Source organism: Vulpes vulpes, chromosome 1, assembly GCF_048418805.1.
Source record: "Vulpes vulpes isolate BD-2025 chromosome 1, VulVul3, whole genome shotgun sequence".
Taxonomy (NCBI): Eukaryota; Metazoa; Chordata; class Mammalia; order Carnivora; family Canidae; genus Vulpes; species Vulpes vulpes.
Genome location: NC_132780.1, coordinates 102840689 through 102864760, shown reverse-complemented (window position 1 = coordinate 102864760; position 24072 = coordinate 102840689). Strand labels below are relative to the sequence as shown.

The 24072-nt window shown below is 38.9% G+C and overlaps 2 protein-coding genes across 2 annotated transcripts in view; one reads left to right on the top strand and one right to left on the bottom strand.

Annotated features, from left to right (window-relative positions):
• The window catches only part of CLDND1 (claudin domain containing 1), a 56366-nt gene that overhangs the window by 19267 nt on the left and 13027 nt on the right, over window positions 1-24072 (top strand). The gene's annotated exons all lie outside the window — the stretch shown is intronic.
• Window positions 19165-21595, bottom strand: GPR15 (G protein-coupled receptor 15). Its single transcript, XM_025990626.2, has one exon. It carries the CDS (start codon window positions 20880-20882, stop codon window positions 19800-19802), a length of 1083 nt encoding a protein of 360 aa, XP_025846411.1. The 5' UTR covers window positions 20883-21595; the 3' UTR covers window positions 19165-19799.

Below are 24072 nucleotides of genomic sequence, written 5' to 3'. Positions count from 1 at the left end.
ATTGTGGGGGCCAGATGTCTGAAAGCTGTCAGCAGGGCCATCTTCCCCCGAAAGCTTCTAAGGAAGGATCTGCCCTGTTCTCTCTCCCAGTTTCTGGCAGCTTCTGGCATCTCTTGGCTTGCGGATGCCAGCTTCTCCTCGTGTCTCTCCCCAACATGTTCCCTCTGAGTACGTCTGTGTCCAACCCCCCTGGGGCCCGATTGGAGTAGAGCCCACTCTAAAGACCTTGTTTTAACTCGATGACCTCTGGGAAAACCCTGTCTTCACATAAGGTCCCATCTGAAGAGGCCAACAGGTGGGACTCCAACACCTTTTTTGGGGGAGGGAGCTCATCCCACACAATGCAGTGAGCCACAAGTGTGAATGTGCAAGCCACTGAGGCTCCTGTGCCCCTCAGAACCGGACGTCCTCACACCCTGCTGGGTGTGCTCCTCACCGCGACTTTGGGTGCAGCCACGCGTCTACAGCTGGGCTTGGGGTGTGGGCGGGCTGGGCTGGCTCTTTGGGGTTTTTGCTCTGCCCTTTCTGAGGTTCACCTGCGAGGAAGACTTGGCTGAGATGCGATGCCAGCGGCGTGCTTGGCTGCTGGGGGCGCTCCGGGCAGAGCTGCGGGGGATGAAAAAGTCACAGGGCAGCAATGCTTGCAGACTGTTAGGGATCGGTTATGAAGGAGGCCACTCTGTGTTTCGCAGTTCTTATTCTTACCCAAAGTTGCTGGGGATGTTCCTTTTCTTTCAGATCAAGCTCTTTCCTTGCTCTAAAAAACTACCTGATGATAACACGGGAGGCAATTCCTGATTATATAATCTTCTAACTCTGGGAGAATGATGTCCAACATTTGCAAAAAAGTATTGCATCTCTAGACAAGAGGGGATTCAAAAATGATAGCATTATTTAAAGGACACTTGGGGCATTTTGATTCGCTTGGCCCTACTCAACGGCACGGAAACGTTTGCTTTTCAGTGCAAAAGTAGAAACACGTGGATTTGCAAAATGACACAGTGTCTCAATGTGTTTAAAACGCTGCCATTTGGCAATGATCACCCAAGCAGCCCCAGGACCACTACTTTTACTGCCACCAATGCCATTGTTACTAATAGCAGCTGATGTTTATTGAGCACATGTTCTGTGCCAGACACTGTTCCCAGTGCTTTGCCGTGGTTTTTGACTAATTTCTCTTCCACCACAACTCAGTGAGGTAGATCCCATTCTCTGTAATGAAAGAAAGAAACTGAGGCACGGAGTCCAAAGTTACACACTGAGTGTCAGAACTGGAATTCAAATCTGGACTCAGACTTCTTAATCTTGCTCTCAAACATCAAAAAAAAAAAAAATTCTAGGGCAATACATTCCAAATTCTGTGCCACAGAACACCAATTTTATTCAAATCTCCTGAAAAAAAAAAAAGTTTATGTAATTAAATACATTTGGGAACTACTGCAAACTACCACCCCTTCGTGTAGACTCATAATGTATGCTATATTAAAAGTTGTGAGAAATTTCCCAGAAAAGAAACCTATATAACAGCATGTAAAATTGAAATTTCAACTAGGCATCAAGATAAAATAAAGGATAAGTTCCTAAGTGAGTTGCTAAGTCACCATGTGCAGATGCTATCAGCATAATATCTGGGGACCTATTCCACAATTCTTGGATCCTTTCCGAGAATAGAGGTTTTTGTGAGATTTTCTTAGGAAAGACTAGTAGCTGTGCAATGAGGCCCCCATCTTTCACCCTTGGGAGATTGGCTGCCTCCTACACCAAGCCCAGTGGCTCCAGTGGGACGGTTACAGAGATTAATGTGTGTTCCCATATGTCAGGGACACTGCAGACTGAAGCTGATTCTCTCCTTGGAAATGTAGGTGCAGAAGTTGGCTCCTTAGCCTTCTGGTGGCCACTCTAGGAGCTTGCTGCTGCGGGGGGTGGGGGGGTGGGGGCAAAGATGTCTCACTCCTTCCCATAAGACGATGCAGAGGGTGGTACCCATGGGGGAGCCCTGCGGCTGGTGGACTAGGGCCTAAACGGGGGTGGACATCCTGGGGGAATGAGGAGTGCCCCTCAAGACTTGACAGTTGATGCTCGAGGGGTCTCCCAGGATGGAACTCCAAATTGGCACGTACGAGTCACCTTCACCATCTGCTGTGCCCAAGGAATGTGAAGTCACTCAGGAAAGTAAGAACTCCGAATCCCCTCCCCAATTTTCCCAGTGCTCACCTAGGGCTGCCGGATGAAATACAGCATGATCCACAAATTGTGAATTTCTGATGAGTGATGAACAATTTTTATTATAAGTATATCCTATGCAACATTTGGGACATACTTATATTAAAGATTATTTGTTATTCATCTGAAATTCAAATTAACTAGACGCCCTGTATTTTTATCTACAAAATCTGGCAAACTTACCCCTACCCCACACCTTTCCCCTAGCAGCTGGTGAGTAGGTGAATGGTGAAGGGAAGGAAAGAACAGAAGTTGCTCTGTTTTCTGAATTAATGCTATTTAAAGAGATTTAAAGATCTTCCCAAAGAATAAGTAGAAAAGTCGATAGACTCGCCAAGGTCCTCAGGCATGGGCAGGGAATCATTGCCCTACTGAATAGATTTGAAAAGAATTGAATGAGGATAAATAAAAATAAATTATATTTCGAATATAGCACAAATCCTCTTTGTAGATGATCCAGGTTTGTCTACTTGACTTTGTCTATTGAGCTGTTCCTCTCTAGGACCATAACTACCAACTTCTCTTGAAAGTTGTGCTCTTCAGAACACAATTTTTTATCATCGTATTTTATTTTAGTTTATTTCATCATGATAATGTACTCTTTAATCTCCATCCCTTTTTTCTCCCATTCCCCCCACCACCCAGCTCCCCTCTGATAACCAGCAGTTTGTTCTCTGTAGTTAAAAATCTGTTTCTTGGTTTGTCCCTCTTTTTTTTCTTTGCTTGTTTGTTTCTTAAATTCCACATATGAGTAATATCATATGCTACTTGTTTTTCTTTGACTGACTTATTTTGCTCAGTATAATACTCTCTAGTTCCATCTATGTCAATACAAATGGCAAGATGTCATCCTTTTTAATGGCTAATATTCTATTATATATATGTACACACACATCTGCCACATCTCCTTTAACTATTCATCTGTTTTTTTTTTAATTTAAATTTTATTTTTCTTTTCATTTTTTTAAAAAGATCTTATTTATTTATTCATGAGAGACACAGAGAGAGGCAGAGACATAGGCAGAGGGAGAAGCAGGCTCCATGTAGGGAGCCCGATGCGGGACTCGATCCCAGGACCCCAGGATCATCCCCTAAGTCAAAGGCTCAACCGCTGAGCCACCCAGGTGTCCCTCTATTCATCTGTTGATGAACACTTGTGCTGCTTCCATGGTTTGCTATAAAAAATAATGTTGCTACCAACATAGGGGTGCATGTATCCCTTTGAATTTGTGTTTCTGCATTTTTGGGCTGAATACCTAGCAATGTAATTGCTAAATCATTGAGTAGTCCTAGTTTTATTTTTTTTTTTTTGAGGAACCTCTATACAGTTTTCCATGGTGGCTGCACCAATTTGCATTCCCACCAACAGAGCAAGAGGGTTCTTTTTCTCCACATCCTCGCCAACACTTGTTTCTTGTCTTTTTTTTTTTTTAATTTTAGCCATACTTCAGAACACATTTTGAGAAATTCTGCTTTGTTTTATAACTTTGTGATATAATTCACTGAGGATTTCATACTGGAGGATTTTGGCTAGTTTTGGCTGGGGGACCTCCGTATTAATATAGGTGGTCCCATAAACTTTCAAGTAAAAGAAAACCCAACTCAGGAGGGCTTAAATAACAAAAGAAATGCTTAGGTTCAGGTGACTGAAAAGTCCAAATTAGGGAGGACCTCAGGATTGGTTGATCCAGCGACTCAGCCCTACAAGTAAGGACCCAGGTTATTTTGTTCTAATTTGTGTTGTTTTGTTTTTCTTATTTTTTTTTACTGTCAACAATGTAAATTTTATTCCAAGACTGGGTCCCTTGCTCTTACTAAGGTGGGTGCAAATTTCAGCAGGACACCTGGGTGGGGGGAGAGAGCAATGTTGTCCTGGCATTCTGGATAGCGGTGGCTTGCTCACCCTGCAGGGCCTGTGTCCAGAGGCTGGAGGGTATCCTGAGGATCTAAAGTATATGAGGCTTCTCCAGGGGGCTGAGAGTGGGTTCAAGTTTGATCAAGATACAGGAGCTGTGTGGGAAAGAGCAGATAGATGATTGCCCGGGGGTGGGGGCAGAGTGTGAGAATGGATGCTGGGAAATATCAAGGAGGGAGACAGAACATGAGAGACTCCCAACTCTGGGAAACGAACTAGGGGTGGTGGAAGGGGAGGAGGGCGGGGGTGGGGTGGGGGTGACTGGGTGAGGGGCACTGAGAGGGGCACTTGGTTGGATGAGCACTGGGTGTTATTCTATATGTTGGCAAATTGAACACCAATAAAAAATAAATTTATTAAAAAAAAAAAGAATGGATGCTGGGTCCCCCACCTGATGGCCAGTACAGCTGGGAATTTATGTTGCCCACACTGACTGCAAGCAGGGGTGGGAGTACTCAAGACTGTCAGCAGCTGCATCCTTTTTGGCTGCAGCCACTCTCCTGGGCAGGAGCCTGGCTCCCCCAAAGGCCTCTTGCTGGCAAAGCGTTAACCCTTTAGTTGCCTGATGTTGAAGGTGACAGAGGCTATGACAGGTGGGCACTTGGGGCAGGAGCAATTTACCCGCTGAAAGACAAATACATCATTGTCTTAATTTAACAGCACTTGTAATTGTAGCCATGTGGACTAGCTCGATGATTTGTTTGAAAATATGAAATTTTTTTCTGCTTCAGAATAAGACTCTTCACTTAATTCCTCATTTGAAAACTGGGTTACATTAGATGATTTTACAACTCTTCTGACAGCAATGTTTGTGCTGTCTTCTATAAAAATTGATATAAATAAGCCTTTAATTTTATCTATCATGCACATTATGATACGCCTGCATTAAATAGAATATAGTAAACAGTTATGCGTCTGAAATGCAGAGAACTAAATTTTCATTTAAAACTTGGCACATAAACTTAACTGAATTAAGTCTGAATTTAATTCGAACTTTATGTTGAAATTTTCAAATGCACTGTTTCTAGAGAGCACGAGGGTTTTTGTTGTTGTTGTTGTTTCTCACTCTCTGTGTTTTACAGTAAAACAAGATTGGGGGCGGGAGGGGAACAACCATTTCACATGCTAACAACCATTAATGCTGTTTTGACCTTAATAAAAAACAGAGAAGTGCAAAAACAGAAATGGCTAAAGAAACATTAGAGTTAGAATGGAAGCCAGTGCATTCACCTGAAGATGGTTGGGGGGCTGAAGTAATTCATTCGTGGCTGCCGTTGATAGGGTCACCCAAGGGTGGAGGAGCCGAGGGGGGAGCAGCCATGGGTCATTTCCTCTCCCACTGGGTCAGGGCCCTCAGGGGCAGAGCTGATGTGTGGTTTGAGAGCAAGAGTCTTCTTGAGAGCTTGGCCTGCCTGCTGTGTCCCTTCCTGAGAAGCTTTCCTGGCCTCCCAGGTCCTCATCTGGCCAGTCTTCTCAGATTCAAAAAGAAAAAAAAAAAAAAAAAAAACGACAAGGAAATAATTTTTTTCCTAAAATGAAGGGAAAAAGTAACAGTCACGACCCTTCTTCCCATTTCTCATCCTCTTCCTTGTCCCTTCTGCTTCCCCACCCAGGCCCTTGCCCCAAAACAGACTTAATTATTCCAGACGGCAGTGTTGTTTGTAGGCACCAGTTACAGGTGGGAAGAAATTACATCTATTTCCTATTTCTTTTTCCTATAAAGAGACAGGGATAAAATGTTTGTGATATCTTGAAGTTTTAGTCTGTCTGAGGAGCATCTAAAATATTTGCAGATCTATTTTTGTAGATTTTTTTTTCTGTACTTTGAGTCATCATCAAAATGTCAAAGCCAAGAAAGGTTTTGACTCAAAGAGAGAACTTTTTGACCATAGCCAATATTTTCTCCTATTTTCAGAGCCAAAAGCTATTCTGATTTGGTAGATCCTTAGGTCCCTCTCTCCTTCTTTATACATAATTTCTGATAGAGTTATAGGTATACACACATCTGCATTAGTTAATCCAGCTGAAAAATCTTACAGAGACCTCTAAGAAAATGCACAGAGTCACAGGGATAAGGACTGATCATCTTACCCCTTTAAAGGTGCTTTCTGTTACTGCACTAATGAGCTAAATAATAAATGTACTATAATGCTTTGAATAAACTAGCTCTCAAATATAATTTATAAGATTTGCCACCCAAAGGCCACAATAAATGTATTGACCATGAATGGGGATCCTGTTTTGGGGGCCTGCATGTTTGGTATGTATACAGTCTGCCTAATATTTAATATTATATATAGTTGACATATACTCCAAGAGCAACTTGATAAATCTTAAGTCTCCACAATTAAATTATTTTAAATTAACATTTTTTAAGGCATATATGCAACTGTGCTTGTGCATCCAGGATTCATACAGAATTTAAAAACAGAACCAATGTTACTCTTACCACCCACATAAATCTACTCCTTTACTTCTCAGCAACTCAAAGAAACACGTTACTCACATTTCATAGGTGAGAAAACAGAGACAGAGAATGTCAATAACTTGTCCAAGATCACACAGACTTCATTAGTGGTTTGTTGTTGTGGTTTCCAACTCATAGCTTGCTGATTCTAAAGCCTTTATGTTTTTCACTACATCTCACTATGTTTTTTTACTCCATTATTTGAAGGCGTTGTTCATTTTACTTTTCTAGGGATGTGGGTGAAAGGTTGGAAAGAGTAGAAAGGTGCAAATAGGTGAACTCTAATGATAACTACAATAGTAGCCATCGCTATAGTGCTGGGAATTATTACCTATCACCTGAGGTGTCATCAAGGACTTTCCTTAAGGCAGCAGCTAATCAAGATACTTGTCAGAGGCACACTTCAATCCTCTGCTTACCATATGACTTCAGCAGTATGAAAATGCACAAAGTGCTTGCTATTCCCATGGATAGCCTGCTCCATCTCTGACACATCCGAAAGTATTTTCCAAAAGGGTTCTTTAACCCAGGAAAATTTACATTCTCTCAGAATTTTTCCTTTCCTTTATATGTTAGTTCAAGTTTGTGGACAAGCAGACCACAGCAGAGGAGTAGGAAAGACATTTGTTGAGAGAAGAAGCTAGAGATGCTGGGGAGAAAGTTTCAGGCTGAAAAGAAGGTCTGACCACTGTAGAAAAAGAGACAAAAGGAAGGTGGGCTGGACAGGTTTCCTCACAGGTTGGTTTATGGATTAAATCAAGTGTGATAACATATGTGAACCATTTAACAGTTCCTTGGTACTAAATGAATACTCCGTAAACATAGATCTCATTCTTAATCTTCATTTTTAAAAATCATTGCAATGAGAACTGTGGATACCTGGTACAAGTCATCTGCCCCGTGCATTTTTCTTGGTAACAGAGCTCTACCGTTACAATGGAAAATTGGTGTTAGGCCAGTGGTTCTCCTTCCTTCAGTCCTTAGTGAACAATGTTTAGACATCCTGAAAGCTAAAAAGGTTTCTAGGTAAATCCAAGTGAGAGAGAAAAACGTTAAAAGTCAACCGTCTTCCTTGTCTGAGTGCTCAAATAAAAAAAAAAAAATTGTTAGTTTTATTTTAGAAATCTTTCCCTTGGAAATATTTGCACTTTTTGAGAAATGTGTTGTTTGCAAATATTTTAAAACAGAGCATTTGGAATAAATGGTAAAACTCAGAGTTAACTATTAACCAACCAGTTCTAATTTGCACCTAATTGAAAAGCTGAAATATTTTAAAATAAGATGAAAAAACTGCATCTATACACACAGACTAGCCTGACCTTTGACTTAAAGGACAAGCCAATTTAGTAAAAGTAAATTGGAAGCTTTGAATGAAACGATGACTTGCTGCATTTGATATGAGAGCAAATATGATTTGGTTGAGTTTTATTAAGGCTTTGTCCAAAGTTAAATAATCCCAAAGTTTTGGAAATTAAATTTAAACATGAACATGACATTTAAAAAATCTTATTTTGAATTTAGAGGAAGAGGCAAAATTGTGCTAAAATATTAATGCATGCTTTATGCCACATGTGACATTTATCTCAGCATCCTTTATTTTAAAGTTTAAGAAAGAAATACATATTCATTAGGAAAAATGTAAAAAATCCAGAAAGATATTTAAAATTAAAAATTAATTTACCCTTGGTTCTACTACCTAAAACAACTCTTGTTAACATTTTAATAAAATTCCAAAATAAAGCAAGCAGAGGTAATTATTTTTAAAAATATATGCATTTATAAAATAAATATCAGGTTTAGTACTTGAATACTATGCTCTCTTCTTCTTTTTTTCAAGATTTTACTTATTTACTCATGAGAGACACAGAGAGAGAGGCAGAGACACAGGCAGAGGGAGAAGCAGGCTCCCTGCAGGGAGCCCGATGCGGGACTCAATCCCAGGACCCCGGGATCACAACCTGAGCCCAAAGCAGATGCTCAGCCGCTAACCACCTGGGTGCCCCTGTGCTCTCTTATTCCTAAAAATTATGTTTCCTTTTCTCCTTAATTGTAGTCATTCGATTATTAACCTTATTGTCATCTTACTTCAGAACATTCTTAACTGCTGCTCCTGAAAATGCTGTATAGAAAATATTATTTCTCACTTAAAGTAAATTTAAATCAAGCTTTTATGTGTTTCAGGCAGTTTATAATGTTCCTCATTTGAAAAGCCCCTATGTTTTTTAAATCTCCATTTGGAAATCCTTATTAATATTAGGGAGTCTTTATACAAAATCATACATACACTTTCTGAAAAGCATAAAGGAGGTTCCTGGAGGACAAGAGTGCTGTCTATTGAAATTCTTCTGCAGGTAGACCAGTGGGTGCAGCTTCTGGTCATAATAAAATGCATTTAATAAGAAAGATGATGAAACTTTAAGTATTTGATACCAGTTTCGGTGGCACAGCCCATAGGCACACAGTCTATAGGGGGAGCTTTGGCACTGGATTTATCTTTTCTTCTTGCCATAGGAATGTCGTAAGCAATCCGGGATTAGAAAAAAATTGAGACATAAATAAAATGAGGCTATAATTCTTAACTAGTATGTATGTGCTCTGTAAAAAAAAAAAAAAAGTTTTCCTGTGAGGTCACTGTCATAGATGCTACTGTCTTTTAATGTGGGGTTGGTGTGAGAGGGAGTGAAAGAGAGAGCCATCCATTTCCTACGTGCAGCATACATCTGATTGTCTATATAAGATTTTTAGTGACCACTGGAAAGGATAGAAAGTGTCATTTCTGGAGGGTCACAATTAGGGGATCACATCACAGGGAAACTTGTGTTAGAAGAAAATACTATTCTTTTGAGATTGTATTTTCAATAAAGTGGACTTCCTCTTCCCTTGAGCAACATCTTCATTGTGTTAGCCACAAACAGACGAAGGGTTTGGTGATATGAGATATTTGTATCAGAAAAATTAAGAAATAGAGTTTGACCTTGGAAAGTAATTAGAGATAGAAAGGATAAACTAAAGCACAGGAAGGTTGTGGTGTTAACAGAATCTGTTAAAGAATCTGGGGGGAACGCCTGGGTGGCTCAGTGGCTGGGCGTCTGCCTTTGGCTCAGGGTGTGATCCCTGGGTCCCGGGATCAAGTATTGCATCAGGCTCCCCACAGGGAGCCTGCTTCTCCCTCTGCCTGTGTGTGTCTCTGCCTCTCTCTTTGTGTCTCTCATGAATAAATAAATACATAGAATCCTAAAAAAAAAAAAAAAAGCAAAAAAAGAAAAGAATCTGGGGATCAGAGGGAAAAAATGTGAAGTGGACAAAGCATGAGCTTTGGGATCCCATAGGCAAGCCTGAGTTTCACTGAAATCAAAGTTTCATTTTTTGTCCAGTTCATTAAGAATTATGTGAAATCTGATTTCTTTGAATCCTGTTTCCTTTATCTATAAAATAGAATTGTCATTCATCAAGCTCTTAATGTGAACCAGATACTGTGCCAAATTCTTTACATTCTCTCTTTAATTAATTGGAGCTGATGTGATCTAAGGCAAGTATAACTGTCCCCATTTTTGGAGAGAAATAGACTCAGGAATATTAGGAAACTTGCTCACTGGGGACGCCTGGGTGGCTCGGTGGTTGGGCGTCTGCCTTCGGCTCAGGGTGTGATCCCGGGGTCCTGGGATCAAGTCCCACATCGGGCTCCCTGTATGGAGCCTGCTTCTCCCTCTGCCTGTGTCTCTGCCTCTCTTGGTGTCTCTCATGAATCAATAAATAAAATCTAAAAATAAATAAATAAATAAATAAATAAACAGGCTCACCTTTCACAGATAACAGATGGGAGATTTGGATCTGTGTTCTTTAGCCACAATGTATACTACCCTCCCTATGGTAGTAGCTATATCATAATGAATATTATAAGCTAATGATTTAAAGGCCTATATCATGGTATTTGAGTTAGCTCTGCTCTTTCCAGGTAGTGCTGGAAACAGACTATTAACTGCTATGGCATTTTTCCTTAGTGTTTAAGGAGTTTATCTCCCAATTTCTTGACCCATAATATTGTTCTCATTTCCTCTCAGAAGTGCAGAGTCATATGCATTATTTACTGTCTAATATGGAATATGGGCTTGGAGTTTGTGAAAAGGCTTACAGTGTCCTGGCAATAGCTGGAGGAACTCTGGAGTATCACATGGTTATTACTGTGAATTGCTCTTTTTAAAATTACAAACAGTATTGGGTTTGCACTAAGAAAAGTCTTCCGTTTCGATAGGAAATAAATGTCAACAGAGAGAAAGCACTGACTAGGAATCCAGTAAAAGTTGCTATACCACTTATTTCTCTAATCATGATACAACTAGAATGACCTAAAAACATTAGCTGAGGGGGCAAGATGCGTGTTTCTAAATGAAGTGTGACTGGTAGGGGCTTCGAGGCCCTCACAGTTACAACATATTAGAAGCAAAAGAAGCAAAGCTTAAAAATTGGAATATTCAGCATTTGTAAAAATTCTTCATTTTAATTTTAGCTGAAGGTGTGATGTTTCTAGAATGTTCAGTTTAGTTCCACAGTCATGAGTACCTGATTTGGAACAAGGATGTAGATACAGAGAAATGAAGATACGGCTCTCCCCCTCTCCCTGGGTGGGGGGAACTGTCTCCCCAGCGTGGGGACACACTGCCAATGACTCCATAAGCAGATGGTAATGCTGCTGTGCTATGGGGGGGCAGGGTCCTGGGAAATGGGGAATGAATGCAGGAATGGTCAACACTTCGTCACCATTTAAAATTTTTAAATGGGTAGCAGCTCTGAAATTGTTGCTCTTAAGGAATCAGGTGCTTGTACAGGTAACAGAAAGGCCCCCCTGAAAAGAATCATCAGAATATTAGGGAAGGGGATCCCTGGGTAGTGCAGCGGTTTGGCACCTGCCTTTGGCCCAGGGCGAGATCCTGGAGACCCGGGATTGAATCCCACATCGGGCGCCCGGTGCATGGAGCCTGCTTCTCCCTCTGCCTGTCTCTCTCTCTGTCTCTGTCTCTCTCTCTCTCTATCATAAATAAATAAAAATTAAAAAAATAAAAATAAAAAAAGAAAGTTATAAAAAAAAGAATATTAGGGAAGGTGTCAAGGCCAATGTAGGGGTTATACTTACTCAGAAACCAGAAATCTAATGAATGAAGAACTGGAGAGTCTGTGATGCCGAATTGATGTTTTTAAATTCAGCTTTTTTTTCCTTACCACAAAATTAATGCGTATTCTTTTTGGAAAATATAAGGAGTAACAAAAATAAAAACCACCTGTTACCTCACCGCATAATGAGGAATAAAGTTAACATTTTGTGTATAGTGATCTGGAATTCCTATATTCTGATATAAATGAAATAGTCACAAATAGGATCATTCTATAGATACTGTTTTGTAGCTTGCTTTTTGTTGTTGTTGTTACTTAATTTCACTTAATTTATTATGAAGGTTTTTTAAGTCAGTACATCGTACAGTACTTCTAAAGGCTATATAGTCCTCCACTGTAAGGATGGGTAGGAACCTTAATTTATTCAGTCAATTCTCTATCAGTGGACATTTAGGTTATTTTCATTTTTTTTTACTTTTGCAAACAATGCTGCAATAAAAATGCATGCACATATATCTTTGCACAGGGCCACAATTACATCCACAATTACATTCCATGATTACGTTAAGATCCTAGAGGCAGAATTGCTTTTCATTAGATGTTTCTTTTTTTTTTAATTTAATTTTATTTTATTTATGATAGTCACAGAGAGAGAGAGAGAGGCAGAGACACAGGCAGAGGGAAGAGAAGCAGGCTCCATGCACTGAGAGCCCGACGTGGAATTCGATCCCGGGTCTCCAGGATCGCGCCCTGGGCCAAAGGAAGGCGCCAAACCACTGTGCCACCCAGGGATCCCTCATTAGATGTTTCTAAATTTTTTCTAGCTTAATCAACTGGCACTCAGTCGACAGTCCAGGAAGTCTTGCCCACACCTCACACCTCCAGTTCTGATCAATCTCAGTATTTAACGTTTTAATCTTTGCCAATTTAATAAGTAAAAATCATATTTTGTGATTTTCATGTAGCTGTCTTTAATTGTCATGCTAAATATTTTCGTAAGTTTATTGGTTGTAATTTTTCTGTTTGAATTACAAGATTGAAGTTACTGTTACTTAAAATCCTAAGTACCATATACGTTATGCAGTTCTGCATTTACTTTTTTCTCTTTACTCATTTTCTGATTTTAAACTATTTTTATTAATGCACATGAGTCAAGTCTGCACCACATGACATATTTTTCATTAAAATAGAGTAGCCATCTCCATCAATCTGTAACTGGTCTGAGTTTTTTTCTGTTTTCTTTTACTTTATTTTATTTTATTTTATTTTTTTTTTTTTCTTTTACTTTAAACATGAAACCATGGGCCAGGTTTCATTTCTCAGTTGCCACTTCTCCACCTGAGTTGTCAGTTTTGCTTTTGGTCTACAGGAAGGTTAAGTGAGAGGGCATCTTATTAAATCACTGTCTTTGGGTAAGATGTGTATAGAGCTATCTATTTTGCATATCTTATTTTAGTTTGTCATTTGAAAATAAATTTAAACCTAATACTATTTGATATGCATTCTCGTGTTTAAAATAATCATACCTGGGCAGCCCCGGTGGCTCAGCGGTTTAGTGCAGCCTTCAGCCAGGAGCGTGATCCTGGAGACCCGGGATCGAGTCCTACATCAGGCTCCCCTGCACGGGGCCTGCTTCTCCCTCTGCCTGTGTCTCTGCCTCTCTGTGTCTCTAATAAATAAATAAAATCTTTAAAAAAATAAAACAATCACACCTGAGAATCTTTATAAACAATGAAGGTATTTTTTCTTTGGGGATGCCAAAATGAACATTTCTTTAAGGAAATATGACAATATTTAGGAAACGACCCTATCAAGATGGCAGTTACATGAAGTGACTTGTATGAGGACTGCTCAGGGGCCTTTTCCTAAATATTGGAAAAGATCAAAGAAAGCGATTTGTCTTGCAATTTTACAAATTAAATCTAACAAGCTCTTCTGGGGCATTAGTACCTCATTCTTTGGTTCAAAATACAAGTAACTACAGGGGATTATAGATTCCATGAAGAAACAAGTCCTCCTTCTACCTCTTTAAATCCTGCAGAGTCTATTAGTGCTGTATATACACAGTGGATGACTGGGAGCAGACTATTTGTTCAGTCTTTTAATAGGGAATTATAATCCATTTATATTTTTGTTGTGACTGTTGTATATTTACATATGGCTTTTTATTTTGTATTTCCTCTTTACTATGTGTTTTCTCTGCCTAATTTTCTTCTTTCTTGCACTCTGACAAGTACTTTAGACTGAATGTCAGCAACAAGATTCATTTTGTGTTTGTGTGTGTGTGTGTGTGTGTGTGTGTGTGTGTGTGTGTGTGTGTGTAAAAGAGAGAGAGAAGTCTTTTAGTGACTGCAATGTGCCTGTTTTGGAATCTCTCAGTTATGAAACAAATTTTCGCCTATCATAGTGCGTTGTGTACAATAGACACTTTGCATCAAAAGTTTGATTTTTAAATTATTGACTATTTTCAAAGAATTCCACAAGTCTATGGCATAAAAGGTATAGATAGATTAGGCATAGATTTAAACCACTGACCTATGATGTGATGAGCCATAAATGACCTGTTGGGTGAGGTCAAACATGCAGAATTGACCTTTCAATTCTGCTTTTTTTTTCCCTACACAGCACGCAGTAGCTCTGAACAGGTTATGCTGTATGAAGTTTATATGAAGTAAATGATATACTGTTCTAGAATTAGAAAATTTAGAGATTTGTTAAAGATTTGCAATACAAAGTTCTTAAATATTTGCTGTACGCTACAAAGAGCAAAGTTGTTTGTTGAAGACTCTGCCTCAGAAAAATTTTTGGAAATTGAAAAGTCTTTAATCACATATATTTTTGGATGCATACTATTTTATTTGATCTAAGAACATCACAAGAATATTTATATCTTCTGCCTTGTGTATAATTAAGGGCAAATAGAAGAGTGGATTTGTACAGTATAGATCATGAAGTGTTCTAGCAGGGAGAGCCGTTTATGTTTCATTGAACTTAAGAGTAATATGGAAATGAAATCTTTCTAATCAGAATTGGTAGGAGCTAGCAGATAAAAATGTTTTGTTCCATCAGAGTTGACATCATGGAGTACTCACAGATGAACCCTAACACTTATAAACACAACGGCAATAGGAAACTAGCTAATATCTTCCTAGGTAGCAAATAAGAAAGCACCAAATGATGTCAGGTTGATGATTACTTTTACTGGGTCTGCAGAGCATTATAAAAATATTACAAACTTTGTATCATAAATTCTCTAAATGGGCGACTTGCTTAAGTTAACTCTAATTTAACTTAATCACATGTGGTCAACTTTAAAAAGCTCCACCATAATTTCAAACTACCTCTGGATTTTAGAAATTTGTTATTCACATACTTAAATCAATAACTTTTTAGTTTAATAATAATGTCTGTCAACTAACAGCATACTTCCCTCCTCCACTTTTAGACTAGTAAATGGACAGTTCATGTGAGTATATATTTTACTATGACTTGACTTACCATAAGAGCCTTCACTTCATTACTAATTTGACGCATTGGATATTTATTTATTTATTTATTTATTTATTTATTCGACACATTGGATATTTAAAGTAGGTTTTTTTTTCTTTTTAATGTTGTAGGATGCAGTCTTAAGATGCATTTTTAAAATACATTTAAGAAGTGTTAAATCTATTGAGGAGATGGTAAAGACAACAAGAAGTGACAAGAGTAACTGATTATAAAATGGATTTTTGTATCTGCAGTATAAAATCAGGTCATTGTTTTTCCCTGTACACATATGTAAAGTCTAGTCATAACTTTTAACTCAATTAGACTTGATAATTGTTCACTCAATAGACTTGATAAAAACAAAGAGTATTAGCTGGGAGAAAATCACTTAAAGCAAGAACTGGCATTTGCAAAGGACAGTCCAATCCATAACAGTCTCTGGGGAGAGCAAAATCCAATAACCATTTGCAAAAATTCTGATGGCTGGAATTATTCACCTGCTTTTTCTCCCTCTCACGGTGCTGGAGGCCATCATCTTGCTAGCTGGCTATACCAGTGGCTCTTTTACAGGTAAATTTGTCACTCTTTTCACATTGCTTAACTTCTTTGAATGAGCTCTGCAGGAAAACAGGCTTACTGCTGTTTGTGGCACCCACACTTGACAAGTCATTTCTCACTTTTGAGATTGCCAGGGGGTATAAAGGATGATTGGAAGAGTCAAGATGAATCATAGGAGAAGACTTTTTTCACTCAGCTCACCATCATACTTGCATTTCTGCATCTATTTAAACATTAACTTGTGACCCCTAGTAACATTCTACCCTCAGTCACGCACATAGATTTCCTTTAAGACAGCTATTCTCACTAGCATTAGTCTTACTCAGAGGTGACCTGGACTCATTAGAATGGACAATTTACAGGACTCCCAGAACCATCGGGTTAGTTTTAGCCTTTCAGCATAGCCCCAATGGAGTGAATGTGTGTTTGCGATTATGTGCACCTCAAGAACATCGACTTTAAAATTAATTCTAAGTTATTTGATGACATCTTACACAGACTTTCTTGGAGAGCCTTTCTGTGGTAAGTTCAAGAAAAATTGCTTGAGAAATGTTTGGAGAGATGATAATCCTTTTATGTTTGTCATTAAAAACCTGGCAACAGCTTTGGACCATGTAGACAAATGACAACAAATAAATTTAATCAGCAGTGATTTCCTCATTTATTTAAGTCTTATTTTGTTTTTCTAGCTTTAGATATAACTGGTAAGGCATGATTGTTGGGATGTCGGATTAATTTTCTAGAAATTCATGGCAATGTGTGTTGACTTGTTTTAATAATAACATGAAATTACCGCCAAGTAGCCCTTAGAGTAGTCTGAGGTAATTAAATCTTGATAAGCTATGTTTCTGCATGTATTTGTATGTATATATGTATATAAATACATTTGTTTATTTTAAAATGTGAAAATATTATAGTTTAAAAATATGTAAAATGAGACTTAACCATATAATTTATTAAACCTTTTGATGCTATTATAATGTAAATTACATTTTTATACCAGAGGAATCCATATATGACATACCAACCTGAATCAAGTTTCGAACGTTTTACTGTCAGAGTTATTCTATCTGTAAAATTATGTCTATTTATCCTTCCATCAATAGAGCATTAAGAATATACAATATGCTAAGATTTTCTAATGCACAAAATTAGCATATCTACTTAAGGTATTAAAAAGTACAACAATATACTTTTCTTCGATGTTATTTTACATATTCTCAGCAAAAACGACAGGGATGAAACAGAAGTAAGACAGATTCTTAATATTTGTTAAATGAGAGTGATTGTCACTTGATATTCCAGTTTGGATATTTTATTTTAAAGATTTTATTTATTTATTTGAGAGTGAGAAAGAAAGAGAGAGAATGCACACAGGAGAAGGTAGAGGGAAGGGCAGAGAGGGAGGGAGAAGCAGGCTCCCCACTGAGCAGGGAGCCCCAATGCAGGGCTTGATCCCAGGACCCCTAGACCAGGATCTGAGCCGAAGGCAGACACTCAACCAACTGAGCCACCCAGGTGCCCTTCTAGTTTGAAATTTTAAAACAACAAGCAGGGGATCCCTGGGTGGCGCAGCGGTTTGGCGCCTGCCTTTGACCCAGGGCGCGATCCTGGAGACCCAGGATCGAATCCCACGTCGGGCTCCCGGTGCATGGAGCCTGTTTCTCCCTCTGCCTGTGTCTCTGCCTCTCTCTCTCTCTCTGTGACTATCATAAATAAATAAAAATTTTAAAAAAAAATAAAAAAAAATAAAACAACAAGCAATAATTAATAATAGAAACCCAATAGCTTTTAACTAAAAATTTTTAAAAAAACTTTATGAGTCCTATAATATCCTTGAGAATTCTATAGACATAGATATTGCCAAATACTCTTAGGTATGAAAGATTAAAATGATTTGGGCAATGGCCGTACATAAGGATGAAGCTGAACCTAATAACCCAATTTTTTTTCATTTCCTAACAAATGCTTTACTTAATTGATTGAGCTATTTTCTTTAAAGTAGCATTTCTCAAGGACACTTATTTTCCTGATTAGTAATAGTGCTTTTGCAGATTTGTTTTTAAAAAGGAGATGTCTTCTACTTTCTATATTTTGTTTAACCTTTGGAGACCTATTTAATTGTTTTGAATTCAGTTTTGAAGTTTTCCAAGAAAACTTTTTTCATATGATTTATAGTCCTTTTTTCTGTATCTATGACAAAGTATTAAAAGGCTGTTAATATCAATATCAATATTAATGTGTCGAGAGCAATTAATACAACATAAAATACCTAAATAATAAAATATTATTTAATAAAAGTTTAAGAGATTAACTGACTAAATTAACTGATTAACTGATTAAATTAACTGACTTATAAAACCAAAAACTGGGATGCCTGGGTGGCTCAGCGGTTGAACATCTGCCTTTGGCCCAGAGCGTGATCCTGGAGTTCTGAAATCGAGTCCCACATCGGGCTTCTGCATGGAGCTTGCTTCTCTCTCTGCCTGTGTCTCTGCCTCTCTCTCTCTCTCTCTCTCATGAATAAATAAATAAAATATTCTTTAAAAACCCAAAAACTATATTTTTAACTTCTAAATAGATTATAAAAATATACCCAATATTTGAGATTTCTCTTAATCTGAAAGATACATGGGATGACCTTGAATTACTTAGTCTTTGAAAAAATTCTAAGCTTTCTCTGATTTCCAGACCTAATATTTAGAAATAAAATAGTAATTCATTTGAGTCAACACTGACGGTCAAAACATAACCCACTTTCTCTTGAATCAAAAGATGTTTACAATAGTATGTTTTCTGCAGCAAAGCCTTTTGTGGTTGCTGCTAATTACATGTATTTCACTTCAAAGTCTTTAATGGGAATATAGGTATAAGTAGACTCAGTAAATATTTATTAGGCAAAAGAATTCAGGAAAGTCTTGGGTTGGAAAAATGTGCATAAAACACCAATGACACCTTCATTATGGATTTTTAACTTCAGCTGGACACAGAGCATCCTGTCTTTCTATACTACTGAATCAGGTCTTGAAATTATATATACCAAGCAAATAATGCTACAGGGAATGTGTAGCACTAACATTTTAATTAAAATACAAAATGATAACCCACATGATGGTGTAGCTAAGCATTTGATGCCCTCCAATTATGTTAGTACTAACATTTTCATTTGATAACTGAATAACTGGGTAATTAAAACCATGTAATTAAAGCAAAGTCATATCCTAATTTATTAAGTCAATGAAAACAAAAGAACATAGTAAAACCCTCTTGAAAAATAGTTACTGTACTATAATAATGAGATACATGTTTACCAATGTATCTTATAAGGAAACTTTGTCCTATGCCCTCTGGTGAATATACTCTAGAAGACCAGACGATAAAGTAACTCCCGAATCATAAACAGAATACAAAGTGATTTTATTCCCATGAGGTTTTTTTTGCCAGTCCAGAGTTATTGTGAATGGCACAGGGTGAAAGATGACACCAGGAGACAGTAAGGAATCAATAAACACACTTTTAAAGATTAAGGCCAGACTCTTACTTTGTTACTCAGTAACAATTCACTACAGGCCACAGGTACAGTTTTTGCTACCTGTGTTGTCACCACAGTTCTCATCAGATGAAAATCGGGAGAATCTTTCAGATGTAGTCCAATAGGAGCCTGATATGAAGGGTGGAGTGGATCAAGGTACCATGGTTCTTGGGAGAGGAAAAGGCCTGAATGTACACAGGCAATTGTGAAGAAAGGAGCTTTCGGTCAGAACTCAAGGACCCTAGGAGTCGTATTTTACGTGTGAATTCGATTGACGAGAGTCAAAGAAGGCCGCTCTAAAATAAAACCCAAACAAAAACCCCAAACCAGCATATGATCCAATTATATCCATGAACACAGGGCTTTTCAGTCATTGCTTTAAAAATGAATCCTTCCCTGTGTTTAGCAGGCAACATGAGTAGCATCAGCAATACTTCCCCCTTTCTTTGTTGCCGATACGAATTAACTGTCCAATCCACCAACAGAGCTTAAATTGTCACAGTCAGCTAGAGTGACACAGACCTCTTCCTCCTTCTGGTAAAATCCTCTACGTGAATGAAGTTGGAGAGAGCCTTAGTGAGGTGACTGTCTAATGTCTCACTGCTGCTCCCAAAGTCATAGTTCTTGACGCAAGGGCACAAGCAGCGCACGATGGCCCGACGGATGTAGCTGTCAAAGACATAGTAAATGACAGGGTTGACACAGCTGTTGGCAAACGCCAAAGGCCCACTCACCTCCATGCCCAGCTGGAGAAAAGCTGAGGAAAAGTAGACTTCCTGCTGCAAGCCAGACACGATGGCCAGGAGCTTGAAAGTATTGAAGGGCAGCCAGGAGAGCACAAAGGCCGCCACGACAATGAAGATGATCTTTATGGATTTCCTCAGCTTTTTGTTGTGTTTTCCCGACTGCTGGTAATGGGCACACAGCTTCCTCACGATGCAACAGTAGCAGGTGACAATGCTCACCAGGGGGACAAAGAAGGTAAAAACGAGGGCCACCAGGGCCCAGGTCAGTTTCGTGGAAGTAGCCCTCTTCTCTGCACAGTATGGCTTTTCTTCGATCAGGGTGAGTTCCCTGGACAGGACGGTGGGCAAGGCCAGCAGGCAGGAGGCCAGCCACACCAGGGCGCAGGCGGCGTGCGCGCAGTCTCTCCGCCGGAGCTTCCTGGACGTGGCGGGCCGCACGATGGCCAGGTAGCGGTCGAGGCTCATGCAGGTGAGCAGGAAGACGCTGCAGTGCATGTTCACGGAGATGGTGTAGGAGCTGCCTTTGCACAGGAAGGCGCCTGTCCTCCACAGCCCGAAGGATGCTTCCTTATCCACCCACAGGGGCAACGTGACAAGGAAGACGAAGTCCGACACCGCCAGGTTGGTGATGAAGATGTCAATCAGTCTTCGGCTGCCCCGCTTGAAGTGCAGGGCAGCGATGAGCACGAGGTTGCCCAGCACTCCGGCCACGAACACGGCCGTGTAGAAGATCGGAAGGAAGACAGACGTGTAGGGACCGTGCGAGTGGGCGTCCTCGACATCAGGATTTTCGCTTGTAGCCTCGAAATAATCCAAATAGACTGGCGTGGCTTCTGGGTCCATCACCAGACAGCAGCAGCCCCAGATCTGCTATTTTCTTATCTAGGAAGTTTTTGTACAATTTTAGAAGAAATCTCAAGGTGGCTTCTTTTTTATACAGTGGCTGCCTCTTCCCCATCACCCTGGCCACCCCACCCCTTAAAAGATCTTGGGACAAGCATGAAAACAGACATGAAAAAAACGCAGTTTCTACCAATCCTCAGAAGGGGCCTACAAGGAACACCACCCTGATTGGTGTTTGGTGGTTGTGGTTGTGGTTTTCCTTATTTGCATTTGCCCTGGAGACTGGGGTGCTTTTTGACTTCTGTCTTGAAGGTATTGTTTGTTTCTTTAAATCCAGAAATCAAAAAACAAATTAAAATTTCTTCCCCCTGTACCTGCTTTGAAGACATCCTTCCTTCTTTTTTCTTTTTGACACTGAAAATCCTTTTGATCTAACTTTCTGTTACACACACAAGACACCACTTTCTTTCAGAATTTTAAGGTAACGATGACAAAAATACTCCTTGTATTTATATCGAAGTGAGGAAAATAGTCTTTCGCTGCCGAAAGAGTGAACTAATAATTTCCCAAAACATACCAGTCAATGTCTGGAGCAAACATAATGATTCCAATTAGGGTATGAGATTCTTGCCACTTCTTTGGCTTTTTTTTTTTTTTTTCAGTTCACAAACACTTAATTCTGTTTCATTCGATAAGTTTTAAAAAAATCCTCCAGAGACTGGGAACATGTCTCGTGCTGTTGTTATTATTATTTGTAACAATTTCCCACTGTCATTAGTACAGTAACCTGCACATGGTAGGTGCTTTGGAAATGCTAGTTTATTTGAATTAATTAGGAAAACTCTTGGTTTTGTGATCCTGTGTAATTGGCAAGTGTATATTCGTTGAGGTTCAGCTGTAGGCATTTTTGTTATTTGTGTAGCTTATAGGCACAGGTTTAAAAATTACTATTTTTACATTCTGACCTGCTATTGTAATTCAATCAGTGAGGTTCCCTTTGGTGAGGCAACATCCTTGATTAGGAGATTTTCTCCCTACTAATCCTCCAGTAACTATCCTTCAGCAGACTCTAGGTCCCCTCTGATCTCTTCAGCACACCTCGCTACTGTAGCAGTGATTTTTTAGCTTTTGAGCTACTAGGTTTTTTTTTAAGTACCTCCACACATCAGTGAACTTCACTTTGGGGATTATTGACCTAGCAAGAGACAGACCTCTAGGAAGTGACATTATAATGCAGTTGCTGGTACAGGCGAGATAGAAGAAATATCTTGGGTACCTTCAAAACACTTAAGACCCAGGTCAACATCAGAAGGACCCTAGCCTATTTTTCTCTCACCTATTCTTTTTCCTATTAGGAAAATGACAATGAAAATCTGAAACTGACTCCATCTCCTTCCATCTATCTTTCTTTTCTTTCTTTTCTTTCTTTTCTTTCTTTCTTTCTTTCTTTCTTTCTTTCTTTCTTTCTTTCCTTCTTTCTTTCTTTCTTTCTTTCTTTCTTTCTTTCTTTCTTTCTTTCTCTCTTCTTCTTTTCTTTCTTTCTTTCTTTCCTGGCCAAAGTAGCTCAGGGCTCTTTCCTTCTCTCCTTCCCTCCACCTCATTTCATCGCCAAAGTTCCAGTTTCAGGTTGATATTACTATATTGCATAGAAAAATGCATGCCAGTGGATTAAAAACACGATTGTTAAACATGTAAAACTGTTACATGTAAACACGTAAACTGAATTTTTATTTCTCCCACGATTCATACGTTGAAAACAGTGATCCTGCTCTTTTTTTCCTGATGTGTTCTAAGGTTATCGCGGGCTCAGGTGTGTGTGGTCTAGGGCAGGGAATAATGAGGGTTCCCCAGCTCTGGGGCAGCCCGAGCAAGTCACTTGGAATTTGATTTACAACTTGGCTCTGCCTCCTTTTGTGTCCCTGGAAGCTCTGTGTTGTTCGCGAGGGGGCGTATCCTTCCCTAAGTATAGGCTGCAGATGAGAGAAACTAATTAATGCTTTGACATTTCTGGGATAGGAATCTTTCCCACTGAGTAAGCCTTAAATATTTAATAGAATAATTCATTTTGTCAAATAGTTTGAAGTAGGACAATATTTACATGACAAGGATTGATAGGGTCAACATAGAATATTTAAATACCATATCTACATATGTCTCTAAATATCTGTATCTATTTTTCTCGTGTCTCAAGAATTCCCCACACCAGTGTTTAAAATGGAAAAAAGTTCATGTTCATACCGTAGAGGAAAACATCTGGTCTACACTTATTCTGCAGGCCTTCAATTTTCTTTCAGCATTCAAACGTTGTTGACCTATTGATGTAAACTATCACAAATGAATCTGACTTCCTCACTAAACTTTGAAGCAGCTGTAGACCAAATGTTTTGCTTTACCATAATACAGTCACTCTGGATTATTATGATATGTTGCAATACGAGAATATTTACCATGTATCAAAACTATCCTGGGACCCAAGTCAGAAAACAAATGAAGTGTGTTGAGGCAAAAAAGGGAACAAATAGCCTACTCCTGGGCTTTTAATAACTCAGGGTGCAAAGCTATTATAAGACAGAACCCACAATAAAAGCCAACAAGATAAAGTAGGGGAAGTCATCATTCTAAATAAGCTTGGTGCAACGGTCATTTTTGGAACTTTGAATGCTCTCTGACATAAACATGAGGATACTAACAACAAATAATCAACTACACATAGACCAAAACTCAGAAACCACACCCAGATATCATAAACCTGTGGAAAGGCAGCAAGAACAAGGTGATGACCAAAAAAAAAAAAAAAAAAGAGTAAGGTGTAAATATTTATAACCGAATGACAACACACACACCCACTTTTAAGAATTGTTTTTACAGAAAAAAAAAATGCTCAACTATCCTTTATTTTATATATAAGAATATAAATATACTTTATATTCAATTTTATATGTTATGCTTTCCATCCCTGGCAGGGATAATTGCTTCCACCTTTGTGTTCTCTAAGTACTTTTTACAATACTGCTTATTAAGTCCTTATTAGCTTATTTTACATGGTTAGTTGTTTTGGTGTCTGACCTCTCGAGCTGATCATGAGCAACTTGAAGGGAGAGACCATCTATTACCTCTTCACTGTCTTCTAGCACATGGGAGTTACCCAACTGAAGTCTTTTTTGGACTCCCAGAGCCATTGTTTTGAACC

Excerpts from the sequence above, each read along its gene's own strand:
- GPR15 (XM_025990626.2), bottom strand. The coding sequence starts at position 20,882 with ATGGACCCAGAAGCCACGCCAGTCTATTTGGATTATTTCGAGGCTACA.